The sequence below is a fragment of the Cibotium barometz genome, chromosome 49 (assembly GCF_041138505.1).
Source record: "Cibotium barometz isolate CiBa-2024 chromosome 49, ASM4113850v1, whole genome shotgun sequence".
NCBI classification, from domain to species: domain Eukaryota; kingdom Viridiplantae; phylum Streptophyta; class Polypodiopsida; order Cyatheales; family Cibotiaceae; genus Cibotium; species Cibotium barometz.
The window spans coordinates 11,935,616-11,960,422 of NC_141094.1; the positions used below are offsets into that span (position 1 = coordinate 11,935,616).

The window sequence follows — 24,807 nt, forward strand, 5'->3', positions numbered from 1 at the left end:
GGAATCCTTGCTTGAGCAAATCAACATATTATAAGAAGCTACAAATGGGAATTTGACACGGGAGAATTGGGTGAGAATGTAGGGTGGATGAGCCAATAACATGACATCCTTGAAAATCAAAATTTATGCCGGCTTTTGAAGAGCTATAGAGGAGTTCTCAAGAAACATGGTGCTAAAAATTTAGGATGTTTTCATCTAATCATCAATAGCCACAAAAATATATTTACTTCAGAAAGCGCGCTGTTTCACTTTTTCTCAAAGTGCATATTGTTCTTTTTTTGGGAGAGAGAGAGAGAGAGAGAGAGAGAGAGAGAGAGAGATTGGTATGCAAGCTTTGGGGGGTGTTCCCTTATGGGTGCACATTGCCTAGGGCATTGATACTACATGGAAACATGTGCTACCCATATACAGGAGCTTTTGATTGGACACTTTACTTTCTCCCAGTGAGTTAGGGGCATAGGTAGTTAAGGTTTTGGGCTCATTGAAGGTTTGCATTCTTGAGGAGTGATCTCCTTAGGAGGTGAGTGAGAAGTCATGCTAAATATGTGTTACTCCATTGATTAGCTAGGTTAATAATGAAACCAATTAATTTAACTCTATTCCACAGTTAGCTAGCCTTGCGTGTGTGCGTGCGCATCGAGTTGGAAGAAGAGGCTGCCTGCTGCTGCTGTACGTTCAGAAATGGGGGAGGGGAAGCGGCACGAGATGATGGAGACCTTGTTTGGATCAGAGTCCGAGGGCTCTGAGGGAGAAGACCAGAACGAAGATTTTGAGCGTGCTGCCCCCGCCTACTCTGTAAGTGCTCTCATTACTTGTGTTCTTGCTGTAGGGCTAGGGCCATCTTGACCTTTATGAAGAATGTCGAGGGCATGGCTACATCCATGTCAGGGCATGGCTACCTTCATGTCTCGTCATTTGAGAGCATGTCTAGTCATGTAAGGGCATGGCTACATCCGTGTTTGGTCATGTGAAGGCATGGTTACATCCATGCCGGGGTTTTTCAGAGCCAGAAAATACCCTACCGACCCACACGGCTCTTTATCTCCTGCAAGAGAAAACCCATTGTGAGAGATTGGTGGACATGGACACAACCATGTCAGGTTTTTGGTAAGGTCACAAGCACCCGTTTGTGAGGTATGTTGGGGGCATGAATATAGCCGTGTCGGGGTTTGTAGTGCCAGAGAAGGCTGTATTAGAGCGTGGCTGGATATGTTCTGCCTTGTCCACAGCCTCGTTGGGGGTTTGTAGTGTGTGAGGAGACCATTCCAACCGGTGTGAAAAGTCAAGTGATGAAGATTAATGCTTGTAGAGGACTTAAAGTGATAAATATCATATAAGTATTTAGGGCATCTAGTAGGACCTTCTTTTTCAACTATTCCTGTGGCATAAGCATATAGGATCTATCCATTATACTTTCATCAGATGTGTTTTTCTCAAATTCCTGTAATGAAAAGGCAATATCAGGAATGTCTTTCTTGTTTTTACTGTTGCAGGATGATGAGGCAGAAGGGGGTGGTGAAGTTGAGGCTGAGAGCGAAGCTGAAAGAGCGGCAAGTGAGGCTGAAAAAGAGGAAAGTGAGGCAGAAAGGGCTGAAACTGATGAAGCAGAGAGAGAAGAGAGTGATGCAAACCATAGCTCAAGTGAAGGGAATCATGCAGGGCAACAAAGGAGGCATGTGGCTTCTGAACGGAGAGGAGGAAGGCAGCAAGTTAGTGCCAGTGGCTCAGAACAAAGTCATGAAACTGGCCGCTTAGAAGAGGAAGATGAAGCAGCAGAAACAGCTCATTTCCACAAAGCTCGTGGTGTAGAGGAGGAAGAAGATGAAGTGGAACAAGCTCGTGAACCAAGGTAAATGCAGTGCTTTATGTATTTTAGAGAACATTGTGCTGTGAAGTCTGGTGAGTGAATAAAATCCCCTAGTATTTGATTGGTAGGCGTTCATTTGGTAGTAGTGCCCATCTCATATCCAACCTCCCTTGGCTGCCCATACTCTTTCAAATCATAGGAACTAGTGGCATCCTAGTCAGCAAGTATGGATGCAGCCCAAATTGATGTCTGTAAAGGGGTGAGCACCAGCACCTTGCATGGCTTGCCGCATTGGCAAATTTTCCCTCTGAATATATTGTGGAGAAGGGATGGACTTTCTTTCCCCACCGGGCCAACAATGCAAATTTTCCCTCTGAATATATTGTGGGGAAGGGATGGGCTTTCTTTCCCCACCGGGCCAACAATGCCCATGGTTCAAGCTTCCTTGCTGTCGTGAGATGTTTGAGGCCAACTTGGCCCTGATTTTTCTCGTGGGTCGACACATGCAAGTGAGGATGGGTAAATAAATAATGGAAAACGAACAAGAATTTGAATCAAGGGAAACTGGGAAGGGAGATCAAGAGATGGACGTGTCTTCAGAGTCAGTCCATGTAGAGCAAGTAGAGGAAAATGATGATGATTATGCAGTCTCCTATGCAGAGTACCGTAAATTAGAAGCTCACACTGTTAGAATATTATGCATCTCAGTGTATTGAGGCTTTGCCTATTTATTAGGTATCCATTTTCTCCTTTTTAGTAGGTCGTGGATCAGTCGGCCAGCTCCTAGAGGTAGTTGGCCGGCTCCCTTCCTCACTATATAAGGGGCCTCCTCAAATTCACTTGGTGTATCCAATCCTAGCACAATTGTACTGCACTTCTCTTGGTGCTTGGGACGAGTTTCAAAGCAAGACCTATCAAGGAATTCTTGCTAGAAAATGAGCAAGATAGGGCGTGGACAGCGTGGGATGAATATGAAATGAGGGGAAACCCTTCAATCAATACATCTCACCAATAGAGGGGAAACCATCCCATATCAAGAAATGACATGGTCTTATGGTGTCCAATACTTGCTTCCACCGAGTACAAAATTCATCAAAATCCACATACTTGTGCTTCATCTTGTCTAGTCTTGCACATGCGATGGATTGGATGTAGGACACCATTCCTTTCATGCTTAATACATTGGCCACTGGGTTGGCCTTTCCTGGCAGATACTCAATCTTGCTAACGTATTGCTAGAAAATCTAGCTCTGGTGGTGTGGTCGATTAAACTTGATACTCGTGGGCATTCCTGTGCTAAATCCCTCAACGTGTTTGTCTACCGAATTGAGTGGAAAACGGGCCTGTTGAGTAGCCCGTTCCGTGATCACATTCTCCGGGCTGCCGTTGTCGAACAAGACAATGACTCTCTGGCCACCTGTGTAGCCAAAGGTCTTGAGCAACTCATTGCATTCATACTCCCGGTTGACAATGGCGCCAACCGTGGGATGTGAAGAACTAGCGGCATCCTAGGTGGTCTGTGTGGGAGCCTGGCTCACCACTGAAGAGTGGACGAGGTTGGTGATATGGGGTTTCTTAGATCAAGCCCTTGAAGTATGCCCTATTGTATGACAGTAAAAGTATTGCCCCTCCTTTTTGTATTGGTTCAGCTCATCTTGCCAGAGACCCCCATGCTCTATCTTGGGGAAGACCCTGCTTGGTTCTGGCCCTTGCCGCAAGTAGGAGTTGCCTTGGGTACTGTGGGTTGAGAGGTCTTGGGCTTTCCGCGGTTGTACTTCATCTCGGCACTTTGCGCAAGCTCTAGTGCCCGTTCGAAGGTTGGGTGTTCAAATATACGCACACCCCATTGGATTTGCATGTCTAAGCCATAAAGGAATTGCCGTTTCTTGTCCTCCTCTAATTTTTGCAACTGTAAAGCCAAATGAGTGACTTTATTGGCAAATTGGAGGACCGTTGCGTGTCTCTTGCTTGAGACTGTATCACTTCAGTATATTCAGCATAGTTGCTCCATCTCTCTCTCTCTCTCTCTTGCACTCTCTACTTAGCACACTCTGTTTGCTTCCGCTCCGTGCACTCTTTCAAAGTTTACTATTATGCTTACTGAAAGTGACCTTCTCGTGAAGATGAGTTGAGGAAGTCATGGTACTGCCCCTACGTCGAGAGCTGCAAGGAAACGCTCGTGTTCCACATGACGTCTTTGTTCCTTATGTGCAGCATTGTGAGCTGCTGCTTGCGTCCGAAGCTCAAACTCCCCGTCATGTGCAAAACATGTGTAGGCTATCCTTAGAGCTATGTCCTTGAAGGGCAACAAGATATAGAACCAGTTTAGAGCTAGATCAAGAGCATAAGTTGCTATAGTTCTGTCCAGGACTTGGCCGACCAGTAGTCGGCCAGTCCACCAGAAAATCCAAAGGCCTATAAAGATGCTCATCGTTTTGGAGTATTCAGTCCAGCCATGGACTAGGTCATAGACTAGGCTATAGATTAGGTTTTCTCTACCTTTTCAAGGCAACCTATGGCTTTTGTACAACCTTTTTGTACATTATAATATACTGAATACTCAGCCATCTCTCTTCTTTCAGCCCTAAACACCATCTTGGAACATGCTGATGCAAAACGGTTACATAAGAGAGAGAAGAGAGAGGGAGATAGTTGAATATTCAGTATATTCTAATGTACAAAAAGGTAGTGCTGCCTTGAAAAGGTAGAGAAAACCTAATATATTACCTAGTCTATGACCCAGTCTAGTCCATGGCTGGACTAAATACTCCAAAATGATGAGCGTCTTTGCCTTAAATAGGCCTTTGGATTTTCTGGTGGACTCGCCAACTGCTGGTCGACCAGGTCTTGGACAAAACTCGTGGAGTTGCTGCAGCTGACTGGTCATAAAGCTGGTATGCGCCGGTTGACAGCCCTCCCTTGTCCTCCACCTAATAAATGCCCGATACACCTCTACATCATTCTAGCGGGTGATAAAGGTGTGGGACATGCATTGGCCTCATGTGTGGGACATGCACACCTAACCATGACTCTCTACAATGGATCCCTGGGTGACTTGTCCCGGACAGGGGCTCACAAAGGGCCAGTTACCACTCTAAGACTTGCACCTGCCGTACAGATATGGCCATGTGGCATCCAAGTGTGGGATGCATGTGACATAATCCTTGGGCATGGTCTGTGGAGACCTTACACCAGTTAAGCCCTAACCCTAACCTGGGTTAATATACGTCGTTAGCCCTAACCCATAGGCCTGTTGGACGTAACACAAACACTATCTCCTCAGAAATGTGGGCACTAGAACGAACCGCTTTGCCTTTGGGTGTTGTGCTGGCATAGTAAACTCCACAGAAACCTCGGGAACTAATGAAGCACTCAACTCATCCTCCTCCTCAAGGGATTCGGAGAGATTGGTGTGAACTTCAAAAACTAGTACGGGATTTGAGATGGGCTGTCCTTCCTTTGTTGGCATCATCTTCAAGTTTGGCAGTGTGCACACCTTGGGATCATTCTCTGGAAGCTGTTCCTTACCTGGGAACTCTGTCGCAAATACTAGTAGTTCCTCTCTTGAAAGTTGTACGGCACACACAGGCACTCCCTCTTCTTGAGCTTCCTCCATAAGTGGACTCACCGTTGTACTTGCTACCTTTCTTGCTTGAATCTCTTATTGGCATGGTGCCGGTTGATTCTCCCAACACTTTCGGCAATCAGCATCCCGCTTCATGAACTCCCTTCTTTCCATTATGGGGAACACATGCTTGATGTTCAGCTCCCAAATCTTTAACTAGGAGTAGGTCTTTACTCGGAGAACGAGCTCCATGTCTGCCATGAAGGAGTGCTTGCTGTTTTTTGCAGTAATCAGCCCACAAACCCTAACCTTGGACTTCTACATGCTTCCTAGACTCCCTAGAATCTTGGTAGGTTGACTTTCTAGCACTATACTATGCTGAAAATGAGCAAAAAGTTGATTCAAAAACGTTGATTTAACGCAAAAATGCAAAACCTAAATTTGCCTACAAACTCTAAAACGTAAATTGTAATTTGTTGATTTGTGTGCAAATGCCAATGTTGATACAAAACTTTCCTTAGGAAAAACCTAGACACTGTGGTACCAATGCATCTTCCTGTTAGAACCTGCAGTGGTTTAATATGCTTTTTGAAGCTGAATTCTAAATGACCTGTACATTTATATTATATGTTTGGCAATGTACAGTTTTGACATTTGTTGTCAATGACTTAATCAATGAATGAACTTTCAGTGCTTTGAAGTTGTATCTGTTACGCTTCAAATGAATGATTTACATGTTGTGACACTAATAGTACAACATATATGCTATCGCCCTGTGTTGCATCCGGAAACATGTATTTGAAAGGCTTGAACCTCCGATGGCACAAATGGTAGTGGGGAATTCCTATCATCGCCCCGTGTCATCCGTTGGCAGGAGATACATGCGATGACACTAATCACCTGGGGAATCTGGTGATCGTCCTGTGTCATCCGTTTGCATGTGGACTTGCAATCGAGGTCGCTTGCTTCTTTCAAGAGGGGGGTATGTCACCAGGAGGTGAAACTTTTTGCAGTTGTTTTCCTTATTTACATTTCTTTATAAATATATATTTTTCTTTTCTTTCTCTTTGGTTGCTGTTGTTTTCCCCGGGATCTCTCGGAAGGGCTTGGGCCATTGCAATGTCAGAATGGGTCAGCCAGTGGGACTTTGGACCAGTGGTTGGCTAAGCCTGAGAACTACACTGAAAGATGAATGACAGTGTCCAGGACATGGCCACTGAATGAGGGCATAGGCCGGTTTACACTAGTAAGTGGCCGCCACCGAAATGTGAATGTATCTTGAATTCTAAGCAAATTTTGAAGTGACCATAGTGGTCAAAGATGGTCAGGAGACCAGAAGGAATGCAGATGACATCATCCCTAAAATCTAGGGAACTGCTATTTTTGGCAGTGTCGGAATTGAAAAGTGTTCGCATCAGTTTGTGCAGAATGTCAAGGGGACCAAAAGCTGGCAAAGGACTGTTGTGAGAGTGTGAACCAGTCAGGAGATTTTTAGCTTGGAAGATTGCATGTGGAAAAGGCTTAAAAATGTGCAAAGTGTCAAATTTTTGTGCATTTTCCACACTAGGAAGAGGGAAGTGTGGGATTTTGGGCTGAATGAGGCTCATTTGCAGCCATTATGGTGGATTGTTGCAGGAAAACCAGCTATTGTGGTGCACTCCCTTGCCCTACAACTCATGAATTGAGGGTTGAGCTTGCTCCCCACAGCCTCTCTCTCTCTTTCTCTCTCTTGCAGACTATGGAAATGCTCTCATCAGATAAAATCAGGTACAATTGTGTGAATTTCATGCTTATATGCAAAGGCTAGTTGCATCCTTGAACAGGAACCGGTGTAGTTAGTTCCTACACCAAAGCAGGGACGGAAGAGGGTAAAAACCTCTTCAATACAATGCTGTTTCAGCACTGTTTAGGTGCTGTTTTTGGGCTGTTATGTTGCCCGGTTGATGCCAAAATGCAGTAGGACTTTGCTTTAGTCCTCCAGGACAGTACAAGGGTTATTTTGGGCTGAAAACAGAGCTGAAAACAGGTCTGTGCAGAAAATTACAGCAAGCTGAACTGTGATGTTTTGGACTTCATTGGGTAGCTTGATGCCTATGGAAGTGAGCCTGTCAGTTGGGACTCATTCTGAGATGTTATGGAACAATTTTAGTGCAGCTATGCTGGCAAATTTCTCCCAGAATTTGTAAAACACAGCTGATGCAAGTAGAGTGCTTTGTTGCACTCGTGCTTTGTATTTTCCAACTTTTTAACAGTAAAGAAATACCGCAAGGGGCGCCGGACTTCGGGGCCAATGTGTTGTTGAGCGAGGGAGCGAGGATTCTGTGATTGTGTGTCTGAGTAAGTCCAGGTTATTTGTGAATGAACTACCGCTTTATGTGTCCATAAACCGGTTTTAACAAACTCTGAACTACCCAACAAAGTTCAACCTTTCCCTCAGGTCCTCTGTCCTAGCTATCATGCCAAAAAGGAATGTACCTAGAAGCACTGCAAGCACCATCACAAAGTATCTGCTCCTTGCAAGTACACGTCTCACACTTGGTGTCAAATCCCCAAAGGATCTTCTGGTGGAACGCTCCTGGTACGAGACTCGAAACCTACAAACAAACAAACAAACAAGAAGGGGGTGCAGGCGTGACTCACCTCCCAACCATGATAGCCGTGGGCGAACCCACAGACTTGGCTGTCCTCACCGAGCCACGAGCTGAGCTAACTAGATGGACGTACCGACCAATCTCTACCTCGTGACGTTCCATACCGCCATGAAGCTACCCTCACGGGCCTTGAGGCTGTTGCCGGCCTCGGTTGCATGAAGCAGGTGCACGTCTGCACTAGATCCTGGCTCCAAACCATAGAGCTCTCACAAATCATGCGAGACTCTATATGACTAATGACTAACCTTGGCCACTCTTTTAAAGGCTCTTGGCCGGTCATCGGATGTCCACACTTGGGTGCCCGCCCGTCCATACTTGGGTGCTCGCCCGTTAGTCTATCCCTAACTCAGCTCGCCAATCAGCCTGCCTAGCTCCAAGCTTCCCCAAACCTCGAAGCTAGTCTTGCGTGCGTGTAGCACACGGTAGATACACACTGTGCACATGACATACTCCCCTTCCTCTAAGAGCTCACTCCTAAGCTCACTAAAAAGCCAGGGTAATCTCTCTGAAGAGTAGTCAATGTCTCCCATGTAGCGTCCTCCTCAACACGATCCTTCCACTTGATCTTGTATTCCGTGATAAGCATATTACGCAATCTTCTTTCACGAAATCCAAGAATCTTTTCAGGTTCGTGTGGAACAAATGTCATGTCCTCGACATTGAGGAGTAACTAACTGGTCTGTTCCACCCAGTACTTAAGTCCACTGACATGAAATACAGGATGAACTTTAACATGAGAAGGCAAATCCAATTCATATGCAACTGAACCAATCCGTCGTGTAATACGAAATGGTCCACAGTATCTAGGGAATAATTTCGGAGATCGACCTGTCCGTAAAGTCTTGGAATCTTTCGGATCTCGCAAATAGACCATCATTCCTTCAGAGAACTCTCTGGGTGAACGATGTCTATTAGAATAAAATCTGTCTCGGTCTTGAGCACTTCTAATAGATTTCTTCGCAACTTGTAACATTTCTTGTATATCTTGCAAAAAATTACGTGCTGCATCATGCTGAAGTCCTGAGAATCCTACTGTAACAGGTGATCTAGGTTGAAAACCATACATAAGCATGAAAGGACTAAAACCTGTACTCGTATGCTTAGTACTGTTATATGCAAATTCTAACATAGGAAGATAATCCTTCCACGAACTCTGTCTTTTGGATACATATGCTCGAAGCATATCCTCCAAAATCTGATTCACTCTTTCAGTCTGGCCATCAGATTGAGGATGATCTGAGGAACTCAAATTCAAAGTTGTTTCCAACTTCTCAAAAACAAGTTTCCAAAAATCACTCGTAAACTTAGAGTCCCTATCATTGACGATGTCCTGCGGTAACCCGTACAGTCTAAACAATTGCTCCATAAACTGCCGTGCTAATTGTGTAGCTGTAATAGTCTTCCGGATCGGTAAAAATCTAGCCTTTTTTGTCAAGCGATCTACCACAACCCAAATAGAATTGTGGCCTTGATGTGTTCTTGGCAATCCGGTAATAAAATCCATGGAAATACTTTTCCATTTATTACCTGGGATTTGTAAAGGATGCAACAACCTAGCCTGTCTAAAGTGTTCAACTTTATTTGCTTGACAAACTTGACACTTGAGAATATAATCTTCTACATACCCTTTCATCTTTGGTCAATAAAAAGTGTGTTTCACTAACGATAATGTCCTGTGTACCCCAGGGTGTCCAGCAGAAGGGGCGTCGTGACACTCCTTGAGAATCTTGGACCGAATGTCCGAGATCTGTGGTACACAAATTTTGTCATTACGGAATAGTAAACCATTCCGAATCATCCATTGGCCTCCTGCAGCCTGAATGGTAGGCTGTTCAGTCATCGAGTCTTTGTCACATGCGCTCTGCACTCAGTGCATGGTGACAAACTGGCTCATCATCATCAGAAGTGCAACAGTTGTACAATATTAGAACCCAGCAGGATGATAATTGTCGTATGTCGTGACCCCATTGTACATCCTCAGTCCAGGATAAGTCAGGCACGAGCTACGTAGGTCATTCCTCAGCCTTAGCGGGTCAGTCAGTCAGTCAAGTCCCTTAACCCACTTGGAGAGAATCATTCATGCATGTAGAGTCAGTAGAAGCCTTAGGGTTTGCATCAGAAAGCACTCTGCATCTTGCATAATATGCATTCATATGCCTGTGCATCATTTAGAACATCCCAGAAGCGTTAGGGAATTTACTAGGATTTATCTGGTATTTTTTTTCATATTTTATAGTATTTATTTAGCATTTATTGTCATTTATAAATATAAACTTTATTAAATGACCAGCCAACTTGACCAACCTCTAGTTAGTATAAATAGGCTTGCATAGGGCTTAGTTTCTCATTCAGTCTTCAGTGTGCTAAGAGCTTTCCTCCTCAGCCCTAGGAGTTCCCTTGCCTTCAGCACTAGACTAGTCTCATCTAGCCCTTGGAGTGCTTGAGGTTGCTTCAGCCAGCTCTGTTCATCCAACGCCTGCAGTTCAGTAGTCCCTACAGCCATAGGCGCCTGCATTCAGCATCAAATCAGTCCCTGATTCAGCATACAGTCCAGCCTCAGTTCAACGCCAGAATTTTGCTAGCGTTTTCTGCATCTGTCTAGCCGTACACCTCTGCGTTTACAGTTCTGTCCAGCAGCAGTACATGCCTGCGTTTCTGTCCAGCAGCAGCAGTACACTTATGCGTTTCTGTCCAGCAGCAGAACAGCCTGCGTTTTCAGTCTTGCATCAGTTCTACAGAAGTACCCTGCCTTCGGTGCATCATCCATACATGCAACAGCCATCTGGTGAAGGTAACACAGCATTCATAAGCCTTTACAGCATTCTAACATAGCTTAGAACAATCCACCATCTCCTTTTCTCAGCCTCAGGTGTGCAGTCCTTCCTCATGCCCTTGGGAAGAGTGCATAGGCTCGAGATCAGTTCATCGAGGTGTTTCTACAGCCGTGTACAGTTCAGCCAATCTCCGATCCTCCGAGATCTTGCGTTTGGCTTATCTACAGTCCATAGTCATTCTCTCTAAAGAAATAAAGCAAATACTATCTCGTTATCGGGATAGGGGGCCCTTCAGTGGGTAATTCGGGACCCAATCTGGTGTACAGTTCTCTTATCTCTCTCTCATATCTCTTTAAAGTTTGAAGTGTTAAAGTGGATTGCTAAACTCACGAAACTCAGGATACAGAAGACGGTGTGAGCATTTGTGTGACAGGATCTTCCAATACAAAGACTTCCGCTGCATACCACATTGGTATCAGATTCAGATTGTCCACACTAACCGTATCCTAGCGTGGGGGCATCCTTGGATGGTTAGATTGCGTTCCGGCACAACCACCGACTTCAGCATCATGTCTACAGAAGAGAGTACTCATCAGCCGGAAGACGTCTCCCCCGAAGGAGACCATGTTCTTCCGCCTACACCAGACACCATAGCTCTTCTTAGAGCTCAGAATCAGTTGCTCATGGAGCGTCTCCAACTCTTGGAGGCAGCAGCAGCACGTCCTTCTACACCTAGGTGTCACCAACCACCAGCAGTCCGCAGCAGTATCAACCACCATCATTCGCAGTCAACCAAACTTCAGTAAGTATGATGGTAAGTGTGATCATTCATCAGCTAGGATCACAAACCCTCAAGACAAAGTCCACTTAGCAATTCCCCATCTCACTGGTGAGGCAGTCACTTGGTGGCAGCATTGGTCTAGTATTCATACGGACCAGGCCACAGGTGTCACAGCCTTTGACTGGGACATCTTTGTCCATGACCTGAAGACCAGATTTCTCCCGCCCCAGTACATGACCGGTCTGAAAGACGAGTTCTATGGACTCAGACAGAACGGATCCCCAGTGCTTCAGTTTTTCGGTAAGGTTATTACTTCAGCACATTAGTTAGGGTTATCTGAGCAGGCTAAGATGGAGCAATTCATTCGTGGATTGGACTCTAACATTCGGTTCACAGTTCGTAACTTTGAACCAAGTACATATGACCGGGCTCTGACTCTCGCTCAGAATGAAGAAATGAAGATGAACGGAGGCAAGCCCAAGCAGTCATCTCAGTCTAGTACCAAACCCCAACAGGGGAAGGGTAATTCGTCTTCTAAAGACACTAAGACAGACAACAGTCCTAGCTCTAGTTCAGGGGGTAAGGAATCCAAGCCTAAGAAGACCCCTGAGGAAAAGGCTCAAGCAGGCATCACTGGAGGCTATCTTCCTCCAGAGGAGCAAAGACAGTATCAGTCAGAAAACAGATGTTTTTTCTGTCATACCATTGGGCATGGTAAGAAGGATTGTCCAAAAAGACAAGCGGAGCAAGCCTACCCGACCAGTCAGGAGTCTACCATTCTCAACATCTCTGGAAAAGACTCAGAAGAGCAGTATGTCGATTCCGCAGAGTTTGGTACTCAACCCAGTTTGGCCCTCAATTTTGAGCCTGGCCATCATTTAGTTCACAGACAGGCATGTAAGTTTAGACGAGATATTCACTTCAAGGAAGGGGATTGGGCCTCTCAGTGCATCATGAAACAAAGATTAAAACAAGTGGGCAAACATTGTCCCAAGCTTTCATTCGGTAGTTTTGGCCCTTTTCCAATAGTTAAGAAGTTAAGTGATGTCTCCATGAAGTTAAAGTTGCCTACCAGTTGGACAATGCATGATGTTTTCCATGTTTCTTGGCTAAAACCATATGTTGGTCCAGAAGTGTTTGATGTTTCAGATGAACAGTAGCCAGACGTGGTAGACGGAGCAGAAGTTATTGAGCCTGAGCAGATCCTTCTTCATCGATGGAAGCATGGTTCCGGTCGACGGATTCGTCAGTTCTATACGAAATTTCGAGATCGAGGCACCCATGAAGCCGTATGGCTCGACGAGGAGTTCTTCCAAGAGCACCCCCAGTTATTGGTGGACTACTTGGAAGCCATGAACCTGCCGCCAAGCTAAGCAGGAGGGAATGTCACATGCACTCTGCACTCAGTGCATGGTGACAAGCTAGCTCATCATCATCAGAAGTGCAACAGTTGTACAGTATTAGAACCCAGCAGGATGATAATTGTCGTACGCCGTGACCCCATTGTACATCCTCAGTCCAGGATAAGTCAGGCACGAGCTACGTAGGTCATTCCTCAGCCTTAGCGGGTCAGTCAGTCAGTCAAGTCCCTTAACCCACTTGGAGAGAATCATTCATGCATGTAGAGTCAGTAGAAGCCTTAGGGTTTGCATCAGAAAGCACTCTGCATCTTGCATAATATGCATTCATATGCCTGTGCATCATTTAGAACATCCCAGAAGCCTTAGGGAATTTACTAGGATTTATCTGGTATTTTTTTCATATTTTATAGTATTTATTTAGCATTTATTGCATTTATAAATATAAACTTTATTAAATGACCAGCCAACTTGACCAACCTCTAGTTAGTATAAATAGGCTTGCATAGGGCTTAGTTTCTCATTCAGTCTTCAGTGTGCTAAGAGCTTTCCTCCTCAGCCCTAGGAGTTCCCTTGCCTTTAGCACTAGACTAGTCTCATCTAGCCCTTGGAGTGCTTGAGGTTGCTTCAGCCAGCCCTGTTCATCCAACGCCTGCAGTTCAGCAGTCCCTACAGCCATAGGCGCCTGCATTCAGCATCAAATCAGTCCCTGATTCAACATACAGTCCAGTCTCAGTTCAACGCCAGAATTCAGCCGTTTTCTGCATCTGTCCAGCCGTACACCTCTGCGTTTACAGTTCTGTCCAGCAGCAGTACACGCCTGCGTTCTCATATTTTCAGCTACGGTTGAGCAGCATGACATTGATGTGGAGAAAGTCCTTAAGTTGCTGGAAAGCAACGAGCTCTACGTCAATGAAAAGAAGTTAGAATTTTACCTATTCTAGGTACATTACTTGGGATATATAATTAGTGCTGAAGGCATTCGACTTGATCCGGCTAAAGTGGCCGAGATTGTCAAGTGGGAAGTACCTCAGACAGCCTATGACATTAGATCATTTGTGGGTATATGCCAGGCATATTCCACCCACATCGACAAGTTTTTTGACCTCTCGGTAGATCTCACCGATCTGCTAAAGGGAGTGAAGATAAGAAGGCAAAAGATTCGAATGACTCCACGAGCGTTGGAGGCATTCCAGAACCTCAAGGTGGCTTTGTCAGAAGCGCCTTGTTTAGCACTTGCCTCATGGGACGACCCATTTCAGGTGATCACCGATGCGAGTAACATCGCAATTGGAGGTGTATTACAACAAAATGGTCATCCAGTAGCTTACATGTCTCGTAAGTTACTGCCCGCCGAGAAGAACTATTTAGTCTATGATCGTGAACTCCTAGCAGTGATACATGTCTTGAAACATTGGAAACATTTCCTGTATGGCCGTGACTTCGAGGTTCACACTGACAATCAGGCATTACGCTGGATTCAGACGATGCCAAGGGCACAGTGGAGTGATCGACAACACCGCTGGAGTCAGATATTCCATCAGTTCAGTGGTATGATTGAGTATCTTCCAGGAAAGGCCAATCTAGTGGCCGATGCTTTGAGCAGGAAGGGACAAGTGTCTACGATTCAGACCACTAGACTTGATCTTGTTGGTATAGGACTAGAGGACATAAGCACACGTACACGGATTTCGAGGAATTCGGTACACAGTGGGAACAGGCATTGGATGCCACAGGACCATGCCATTTTCTGATACGCGATGGTTGACTTTTCTACAAAGGCCGACTATGTGTCATAAAGTCATTCAGGGCAGCTCTTCTCCATGATGCCCATGACGTTAGGTGGTCATAGGGGCATGAATTCGACTCTGGAGAAATTAGAACGGCAATACTATTGGCCAAAGATGAGGCGTGATGTGTTTACATATGTACAACGCTGTGACATTTGTCAAAAGGTGAAAGCTCCTCGTGGAAAGAAGAGGGTTGTTACAGCCCTTGCCAATCCCTGAGGGTCCTTTCCAAGACATTTCCATGGACTTTGTCACGAATCTGCCTCCCAGTCCGAGTAAGGGTAATACGCAGTGCTTAACTATTGTTGATAGGTTTAGCAAATTTGTTATGCTTATTCCTTGCAGGGCCAATGTGACCGCTGAGGATGTTGGCCAGTTGTTCATTCGGCATTGGTATCCGATTGGCAGGATTTCTAGGACCATAGTGTCAGACCGAGATGCCAAGTTTACTAGTCATTTTTGGAGGGCATTGTTTGATAATTTTGGTACTAAGTTGAATTTTTCCAGTGCATTCCACCCAAGGACAGACGGCCAGACAGAGATATACAACCAGTTGGCCTTTGATGTGCTGAAGTGTTATGTCCACGATCAGCAAGGTAAGTGGGAATCGTATTTGAGATTATTTGGAGGCTATGCAGCTTCCGTCAAGTTAAGCAGAAGGGGATGTCACGTGCATCCTGCACTTGGATGCCACGTAGACATTTCTGTACAGAAGGTGCAGGACCTGGGATGGTGAACTGGTCCCATGTGAGCCCAATCCGGGACGAGTCAGCCAAGGATCCATCTCAGTCGTCCGAGGTCAGGTGTGCATTGTCCTGCACATGAGTCCAAGGTCAGGTGTGCACTGTCCTGCACATGAAACAGTGCCAGTCCGCGCTGTGAGTCTCTCTCTAGAATGATGTCAATAGTTCTGTGTATCTGGTATGGTACCGGATGCCAGATCACTGAGTAGATAGTGGTTAGGACAAGGGGCCAGCCCATAGGGCTACCCCGGATCTTAGTGTGGGCATGGGAATGGTGTGGAACCACCCCCATGAGGGCCAGGAAGGCCTAGGCTGAACCCACCAGCCATGGAGGGGGTGTAGGACAGGCCTAGGGTAAGAATAAGGCAGATTCTAGGAGATTACAGCCTTTACATGGCTGTAGGGCAAGTATGGGGCAGCCCATACAGGCTGCCCAGCCCTTGGATTGTGGGCAAAAGCTGTGCCTAGCCCTCTGGAAGCAGGCGCATCACCTTTCTGCTTGATAGGGAAAACGCAGCATTTTATGGGATTTTATTCAGCATTTATTGCTGAATATTCACTGTCGTGGGACATTAAATGCTGGCCGCCTGGCTTTGTGCTGGTCAACTACTGTAGTAGGAGTATTATATAAGGGAGAGCCCACAATCCCATTCATTCATCTCATTCTCCACCAAGAGCTCAAGCATAAGAGGCTAGACAAAGCCAAGAGGGTGCTAAGCAAAGGGGTGAAGGATTCAGGTCAAGGGCAGGGTATTCCCAGCCAAGAAAAGGTCCAAGATTGCTGTATTTTCTTTCAGATATCTCATCATTCTAATAAAGCAAATACACCATCCGTGGTGGGGGCCCTACAGAGGGTAATTGGGACCCAATACTGTGTCCTCTCCACCTCTCCCCCTCTCTCTCTCTCTCTCTCTCTCTCTCTCTCTCTCTATTTTCTGCACTTCTCCTTTCAGTTTGTGCGTTAATTTCCGTCACGAAAAGAGTGCTGAATTCTGAGTATTGAAGTTACCGATTCTTCTCTGAAGCTTTCGCATATTACACCAAATTAGGAGGCCTTCCTAAGGAACTGGCGGCACAGTCCCTTTCTTGTAGATAGAGGTGGCGAGCCCACTTAGCATTACAAACCACTTGTGTGATTTCCCTCCCCCCCCCCCCCCCCCCTCTCTCCCCCCCCCCCTTTATGAGATAGCCTTCTCCTCCTAGAGCGGCTAGACGGAGGGGAAGTGCATCCTCCCTTTGATCATCTTGACTAGCGTTTCCCTCTAGGGACGGATTTGTACTTTGCCATTTTGGCTGTTTTTTGGTAACAAATAGAAGGATCTTTTTCTCGGAGGGAAAAAAAAACAATCCATGAGTGGCTAGAAAGCAGTGATCAACAAGAGAACTCAAATAAAAGTTTTTCTCAAGCCCGAACCTGTGCACTCTTGGGATCTAGGGGCTCTACCCTATCCAAGCAGTCCATGCACGTGAGTACTAGAAAAGAAAAAATTGCAACCAATGTGGTAGACTTTTGCATAATGTGCAAGTGAATAACATAGAAGATAGAGCAACGGAATAGAGAGACGCATACACAATACGCAACTACCTAAACTATTGTATATTTATGTAAAATACTCTTACGTACAAGTGTTACTGAAAAGGTAATCTCTGATCTTAGCCCTAATGCTGATGTTAGTGTTCAGCCTAACACCTTCCTACAAATCTTTTTCTAGCAGCTCATTAGGGAAAGGATGAGCTCATTCTGGGGCTCTCTAAAGAGTTTTATGCTCTTTCTCTCTCTCTAAAAAATGGGGCCACAGTGAAATTTAAGCACATCATTCCCAAATTTTTTGGAGTTGGTAAATTTAGAATGTACTCTTCAAGATCTTTCTAATGGTATATAGCATGATGGGGTTCTAACATAGGAGCATTACTACTTGAAAGTTGTCGGAGATCGTATATTTGAAATCTACTCATCATAAGCTTGTCAATGATATGTCACATGGAGGGGTTCTGACATAAGATTGATAGGGGTCACCATGGCCCCATTTTTTAGAGAGAGAAAGAGCATGAAACTCCTTAGAGGGCCCCAAAATGAGCTCTTAATTTCCCTAATGCAATCAGCTCTTAGATGGCTGCTCTTGATTGTGTGCGCCAGAAACCATTAGATGAAATGAATAAATGAGGAACCAGATCCCTCTTTATATAGCAAACTACTCCAGGTTGTTCAGGTCAGCCAGCCCTTTTTGGCCAACACAATAATGTCAAAAAACACTTAAAAGTGTCCCATCTATGGGTGCCTTGCCTCGGCACTTCTGGGCACCTATAGGGCTGCTAAATTGGCCCCAAATCAACCCCACCTAACTAAACACAACCCACGAAAGTAATCCATTGCCTACTTGCGGGTATGTCACGGTATGGGTAAGAATAGGGTTCACTGGTCCATTGATAAGGGTGGAATATCAGCCACTAGTAACTCTCTAAGGTTAGAATTAGGTGGCTTGATGCACAAAAGGAAGGTGGGCAGCTAATTAGATCTTTCTACCATGGTCCTATGTGCCTCAGCATGCCTTAGTTGCCATCCATATTTTGAAGCTTCTGCTGAAAGGCTCTGACCTTGCTGTCATCCTGTTACCAATGCACCAAAGCCTTCTTGATGCTGACATATTGTGCAATTTGTTGTTGCAAAAGCTTACAGTTGTGCTAAATCATGTGTTCCATAACTGTTCTCTCTCCAGCCTGGAGCTGCTGCCTTGAATCTTGATGCCAGAACAGTTGATTTCTTTACCTGAGTCCTCGTGTCTGATGTTCCTGCTGTTTGCTGCCAACACAACAGTCAATGTCAACCTTCAGAGTTGTTGCTTTCTCGAAATGGCCATTTTTTTTTTGTTTACTAATGTTGTGCCTTTGGACAAAGCATTTGAGGAATAAGAGGCCATTCTTATGCACAGGAAGGCACTGTTCCATCTAACCTAGCGTTCAAGAACAACACCATTACGTTTTTTGAATGTGAATATTGAACTCATTTACAGTGCAGATCTTATACATGTTGATACGAGAATAGGGGCTGTGATGATGAGAAGAGTGAAATAGACGGATTGAATTGGAATCGGAAGGATAGATTCAGGCTTACACCACAGGGGTTTTGATATATTTTTTGTATTATTTTTATGAAATTAGGAAGATCAGCCCTATCCTAATGTTTTAAAGGTTGTATTTTAGTCTGTTTTTGAGTTTCATACTCCTCACTGTTTTCTGATAATTCTTCACAGTGAGGAAGGATATGATGATGGAAGAGCTTCTGGTGGAGTTGCAGAGATGCGTGATGTTTTTGGTGATTCTGATGAAGAGGAACAAGAACTGGATGATGGTGGTCAACACAGTCCTCAAGCAAGGGCAGAGGTAACTGGCTTAAGTTAGCACCTTGGATGTCAAGTTATGCAAACTTTTAGTGCTGGCTATGGCTGTTCGATAATTTATTGAATGGTTTGCTGTCGGGATACATTGTACAGGCAAGTGCTTCGGATGATGAAGCAAGCGTACAAAGAGGCATCAGACCTGATGATGTAGTGCTTGATGAGGAGCGACAAGAAGATCCCTATGATTCTGACAATGAGCATCCAGCTGAGCGCAGAGCACGGGAGAGACCAGTGGGCTCTCCCTTACATATTGATATTCCTTTTTGCCCTCCTCCTGGACATCCAGATAAGGTACCACTCCTAAATTTTCTGAATTTTTACAAGTGCATGTGGGGGTATTTGTGTTAACTCATTGTGCGCAATGTAGTGGTGGTATTTGGAGCCATTTTACCTTTCCTGAATGGTTAATCACTGTTTCTGAAGAAAAGCGTAATTGACCAGGGGGTTCTTTGATGGATTTGTAACATGTTTGGGATCTTATCTGGTATACCATCGTGTCCATCATGTCCCAAGATTAAGAACTTACTTGACCTGGGCTTCCATCTCTGTGATCATTCTCGGCATTTGTCAAAAAAGGTTTCCTTAACGATAAAGAGACTATCTCTGACTGCTATACCTAAGGTGGTTTTTTACTTCTCCGAGTTTCTTGAAAGCATCAACTTCAGCAAGTTTGAAGATGTGACTAAGAACTTGAGGCAGAAATCCCAAAACGGCAGGTTAGAAAGAAAAGAAAAAAGAGAAAAGAGAAGTGAGGAACCCTAAATGCTGAAGTCCTTTGAACGCCAAATCAAAACACACACAAACTCTAAAAGCCCTAATTGCAGCAACGCTAGGGAGTAGGAAAAGCAGAAATATGCAAATATGAGAGAGAGAGAGAGAGAGAGAGAGAGAGAGAGAGAGAGAGATTGAGATTTAAAACTGGTAGATGTTTAGATGCATGTTGTTAGGGTTTCCAACATAATGGGGATAGAATCAAGGCCATTCAATCCCAAGACTTACGTCGAGGAGGAGGAACAGTTTGTGATGGATGAATCTGGCCACAAGCAACGAATCAGACTTGAAGACAATGTTGCACGTTGGAGGTTAGCACACAATCGTGATGGAAGTCCTAAGGCGAGTGCTATTTAGCTCCTTTTGTGTGCATTCAAACAACTAGTAACACGTTTGAACTAAAAGTAAACATAATTTTTTGGCTCCAAATTAGGTACTTACTATGGTTGAAGCCATTGTCCATCTTGTTTTGCAGTACGAGAGCAATGCCAGGTTTGTGAAGTGGTCTGATGGAAGCATGCAGCTACTTATTGGAAACGAAGTCTTGGATATTTCCGTACAAAAAGCACACCAAGATCAAGCTCACCTTTTCCTTCGCCATGACAAGGTGCCATGTTATAGTTTTTAGCCAATTGTTGTTTTTAGTAAAGTTGATGTGACAAATGCATACAGGTGATAAAAAAGATGCACAGAATTCACTCTACCGTCCCATCTAGATATAATTGTGTGTGTGTGTGTGTGTGTGTGTGTGTGTGTGTGTGTGTGTTTTTTTTTTTGGGGGGGGGTGTGTGCACTTACATTCTAATCTAAGTGGGCACACCCACCGGTGCAAAGGGCCCTTCTTGATCTCATTCGGTCTTTAGAAGAGGTGGTTATACAACGTTGTAACCCTATCATTCTCTGATTGGATGATAGAATCCCTCATTTCACGTGATTCCAGAGTTTCCTTTTCGTTATGATGTTTTTTAGTTGGATTTTGATGATGCTTCTATCACACTATACCTTTATCTGTAGTGCCATTCAGGGCAACAATTGCTACACTTAGAGATTGCACATAGGAGCTAAGATATCAGCCCCCAAAGAAAAGATTACTTAATCAGAATCTACAAAGGTGTATCAGACAAGATGCATGCGAATTGATACCACTATTATGTATTTGGGGTGCGGCATGTATCAATTGATTTCAGTCAGTAACGGTAGTCATAAAGCCAAGGCATGGCACTGTGCTTATTATAGTGTATGATCTGTGATATACTTATGCTATGACCACTCAGTCTTTACAGTCTACTTATCTCATGCCAGGGCTGCCCGTGTGCGTTGGCCTTTGTACCCTCCTGCGTTGGCCTGTGCCAGCTTGTGTTGACCTTTGTTTTCCCATGGTGTTGCCAACTGACACGTGTCTTGTCCACCCAGCCATTTCATCCCTGGGTGCCCACTGTTGGTCCTCTCCTGGCTGCCCAAAACACTTCTTTTCTTTTCTTTTCTTTTTTTTTTTTTTTGGGGGGGGGGGGGGGGGGGGGTGTTCAGGGCCCAGAGCAGCTGATTGTTGATATTGACCAGCCCATGACCGTGTTATCAAGGCCCAACTTTCATAATCGACCCAAAAAACACCTTACAGATGTAAGGTAGGGAAGGCACATGATTTAGGTGCATGCTTGCGATGGGATTTGAAAAGACTGTTGAGGACCTGACCAATGCAGGGAGCAACAGGAGCAATACAGGCAGCCCAAGAGTGAAACTTGAAGCAGCAAGGTATGTGCAGCAGAGGTAGACTGGTTTGGACCAGTTGTGGACAAGTTTAGGCAGCCAAACCAGCCTGGGGCAAGGCGCAATATGCCCTACAGAAAACGCATCCCACTCCCCCTTTCCTTACCCTTTTTTGCATTTGGGAATGCCTCGAACGTTGAAGATTTGATTGTGCATGTCAATTCAAGTAGCTGTATTTATGTGTTCTCTTCATGCAGGGAATCTTACAGTCTCAGGGAAGGCTGCTGCAAAAGATGAAGTTTATGCCGTCATCATTGTCCTCAAAGTCACATCGATTGTTGACTGCTCTTGTGGATTCAAGGAACAGAAAGATCTATAAAGTGAAAAATGTGATAACAAATAAAGACCCAGAACGCGAAAAGGAGGAGACAGAGAAGGTACAGTATTCTTCTGCAAAGGCTGTCACTCTGAATTCATTTGGGTTCTGTGAAGCTGTTAGGAAAAAGTCTTACCGTGTGCAGATGCAAGAGAAGAGGATTAGAAGCAAGGAAGATTTGCAGAGAAAGCAGGAGAAGATAAGCCGCAAGTTTATGCCAGTGCGGGAAAGAGTGGAACCGCAACTATCACCTGGCTACCTTGAGGGAGCCCTAGAAGAGGAGGTAAGATTTGTGGGGCAGTCTAAAATTTGTGAGAATGTATGCCTTGGCCTTGCTTTGAGAGTTTTCTGTGAAAGAGCCAATCTGTCTGGTTACTCCTTAAAATTCAGGAGGATGATGTGGATTTTAAAGAGAAGATAGAGGCAGAGGAAAGAGCAGAGAGAAGGATAATGAATGTCAAAAGGGTAAGGCTATTACTGCCTGTTTATCAAGGATCCATTGCACATTCATATGCATGGTTTTGCTAGTGCTAAATGACACGCGTTTTCTGTTTGAAACTAGCACTCTGCTGCTTCAAGAGATCCCATGGTTAAACGCACCAAAAACAGGCAGCCCTCACCACCCCCAGAAGAGAGTGAACAAGAGGCTTCGGAGTATGAAAGTGAAGGTCAGGAAGAGTATGCTCGACAGAATGAGATTGATGAAGAAGAGGAGCAAGAAGAGGTAGAAGAGGATAACGAGGATAACGTAAGACCATGCACCCTTAGAGATTAGTCTGAAAGTAACCTTAATTCTGCCTTGAACATGATTAATTCTTGAAGCCTGAAGCTCTTATAAGACTTTGTCGATTGATGCTATTTGCAGGAAAGATGGGATGATGAGGATGAGATTATTAAGAAGAGGAAAGACAGGGAAGATGACTCTGACCATGCGGCATCACCACCCAGAAAATTTGTGCAGCGAAGGCGTGTGGTGGTAAGTGAGAGCGACGAGGACTGATGTGATGTTGATGTTGGTACTCCCAACTGAAACTACTGCATAGACAGCCCCAAGCACATGAGCACGACAGATGCTCTGGTTTCTTCCCATCCCACACATTGGTCAACCAATGTGACTTGTTCTACATTGGTCAGTAGTACACTTTGTATTTATCTGGGCTCAACCACAATCTCTGTGCTTTTTTGAGTTGTCAAAAAGTTTTTGGCAGTCCATGTTTGCTATTCTGGATAGTGAAGTGTGTAGCAAGCAGCATTTTTCAATCACCAAGTGCCAGGCTCTAAAAAGGGGAGCTTATGGTCAGCAGGGTCCTCAAGGAAGGTGAGGCAAGTTTTTTCTTGAATAGCAATTTTTTTAAAAAAAAACTCTTATGCATAAGCTAAAAATTCCTTTTTGTGTGTGTGTGTGTGTGTGTGAGAGAGAGAGAGAGAGAGAGAGAGAGGGAGAGGGAGCTTTCAAAGCTTTATAATGAAGTGATTACTTTTGATTACATCAGTTAAGTTATATAATAAATTTGGGACCACCATGTGGTCTATGATGAAGTGCTTTTTGAGTAATTCGGCATCACATGTGACTAACTATACCAGTTTGTTCCTTGTTAACAAAAATAAATAAAAATTAAGCTGACTCGTGCAGATGTGGTCTGTCTATAGAATGTTTGATTCTAAATTAATTTTCAACATTTTCACAAGGACCCTTGGTAAAGAGGCCAATCCTAGTCATTGAGCCTCCGTCTGTTGGTTATTGTGCACATACCAAAAAAATGGTTCTACAATCGTCTAATAAAAAAAGTAAGCTTTACAGAAAACTGCCAAAGACCAAGTGTTACATCCTCTCGCATAAAAATTGAAGGCCTTTTATTCAACATGTATAATTCTTTATCCTGGACCCTTCGAGATGATGATATAGTCTGAACTTATAGGTGATTAAGGCCATTTGCGAGGATGGCACATGTGATTATCATAGTGTAAAGAGCATGTTGAAGTTTCACATTCACCATCAATCACAAGGGCTATAAGAAGTATCGTCATTGTCTTTGTCATGTCATTACAAGTTCATCATACAAACAAATACATTAAACATAGAAAGGTCACCCTCAACTGCAATCTGATGACAAGTTTATCAATGCATAGATAGGTTTATTGACTAGAGCTGGTCTCTCCTTGCCAAGGGAGTCCTTGTGAAAATGTATACTAACAACACTCACAAGATGAGTGCGCTCATATACCAACTTATTGCATATTTATCAATTTGTTATACTCCAAGAAATACTAGCTAATGTTTGAGCTAGAAAGGCTTTCTTGAGGTTGCCATTTTCATACATGATGATTGTTGTTGTTCTCTCTCTCTTTGCAAGATGGTTAATTATTAACCTTCAGTATCTACCTTGGTTGATTATATTAAAGTTAGGGTGTTCAATGCCAATATATTCAACAGCTAGGGTGTTATTTTACATGGGGATGGATTTCGATGAATGTACATTTTGTATGGATGTGACAAAAAACAAGGGGCTAGCTACTTCCTTGCAATTTTGTTGCTTAGCTCTCTTGGTGCCAAGATTCTACTATAGTGCACAATAGACTCTTGCACTCTAGAACAAAATTGAAAGCATGATATCTCTTTCTCCTTAATATCCTCACAAAAAATCCCTCTAAAATAACAGGTAAAGAGTGTTGAGGTGCAAGAGAAGATGATCAACCCTAATGTAATATGTTAATCTACATCTAAAATGGTTTTCTAAGAGCACCACTAACATAAGACCCTAGTTTGATCTTAATCTTATGCTCTAATCGCTTGCTAAGAACCTAACCCTAGAGGCTTTGGTACCAACTTAATATTTGTGAAGCTTGGAAGGTTCAAAGCAAGTTTAAAAATCCATGCTTAAAAGAAGATAATGGCACTCTACTCACACTTTGGACACACCAGTTAACACAAAAAGGAGTCTAATTTCATTGTATATTTTCTCTAAAATGAGCTTGGGCATACATCTATTTATAGTTCATGACATAGCATTTAGATCTAGAATCCTCTCCATGAGAATCTCCATCAAATCTCCTAGAATATCTCCAAACCTCCTAAATCAACTTAT

The 24,807-nt window shown here is 44.2% G+C and overlaps 1 protein-coding gene across 1 annotated transcript; it reads left to right on the forward strand.

The window, feature by feature from the left end:
• Window positions 1–391: 391 nt before the first annotated feature.
• On the forward strand, window positions 392–23,093 carry LOC147610297 (protein LEO1 homolog). Its single transcript, XM_086786023.1, has 12 exons — window positions 392–520; window positions 608–795; window positions 1,494–1,849; window positions 18,721–18,850; window positions 18,961–19,158; window positions 19,801–19,980; window positions 20,114–20,245; window positions 21,603–21,782; window positions 21,867–22,004; window positions 22,112–22,186; window positions 22,284–22,469; window positions 22,587–23,093. Exons 2-12 carry the CDS (start codon window positions 682–684, stop codon window positions 22,719–22,721), a joined length of 1,824 nt encoding a protein of 607 aa, XP_086642149.1. The 5' UTR covers window positions 392–520; window positions 608–681; the 3' UTR covers window positions 22,722–23,093.
• Window positions 23,094–24,807: the final 1,714 nt, after the last annotated feature.

Coding starts and splice junctions, on each gene's coding strand:
- LOC147610297 (XM_086786023.1), top strand. CDS start 682: ATGGGGGAGGGGAAGCGGCACGAGATGATGGAGACCTTGTTTGGATCA. Junction 22,005..22,111: donor AGGGAGCCCTAGAAGAGGAG/GTAAGATTTGTG, acceptor CTTAAAATTCAG/GAGGATGATGTGGATTTTAA. Junction 22,470..22,586: donor AAGAGGATAACGAGGATAAC/GTAAGACCATGC, acceptor TGCTATTTGCAG/GAAAGATGGGATGATGAGGA.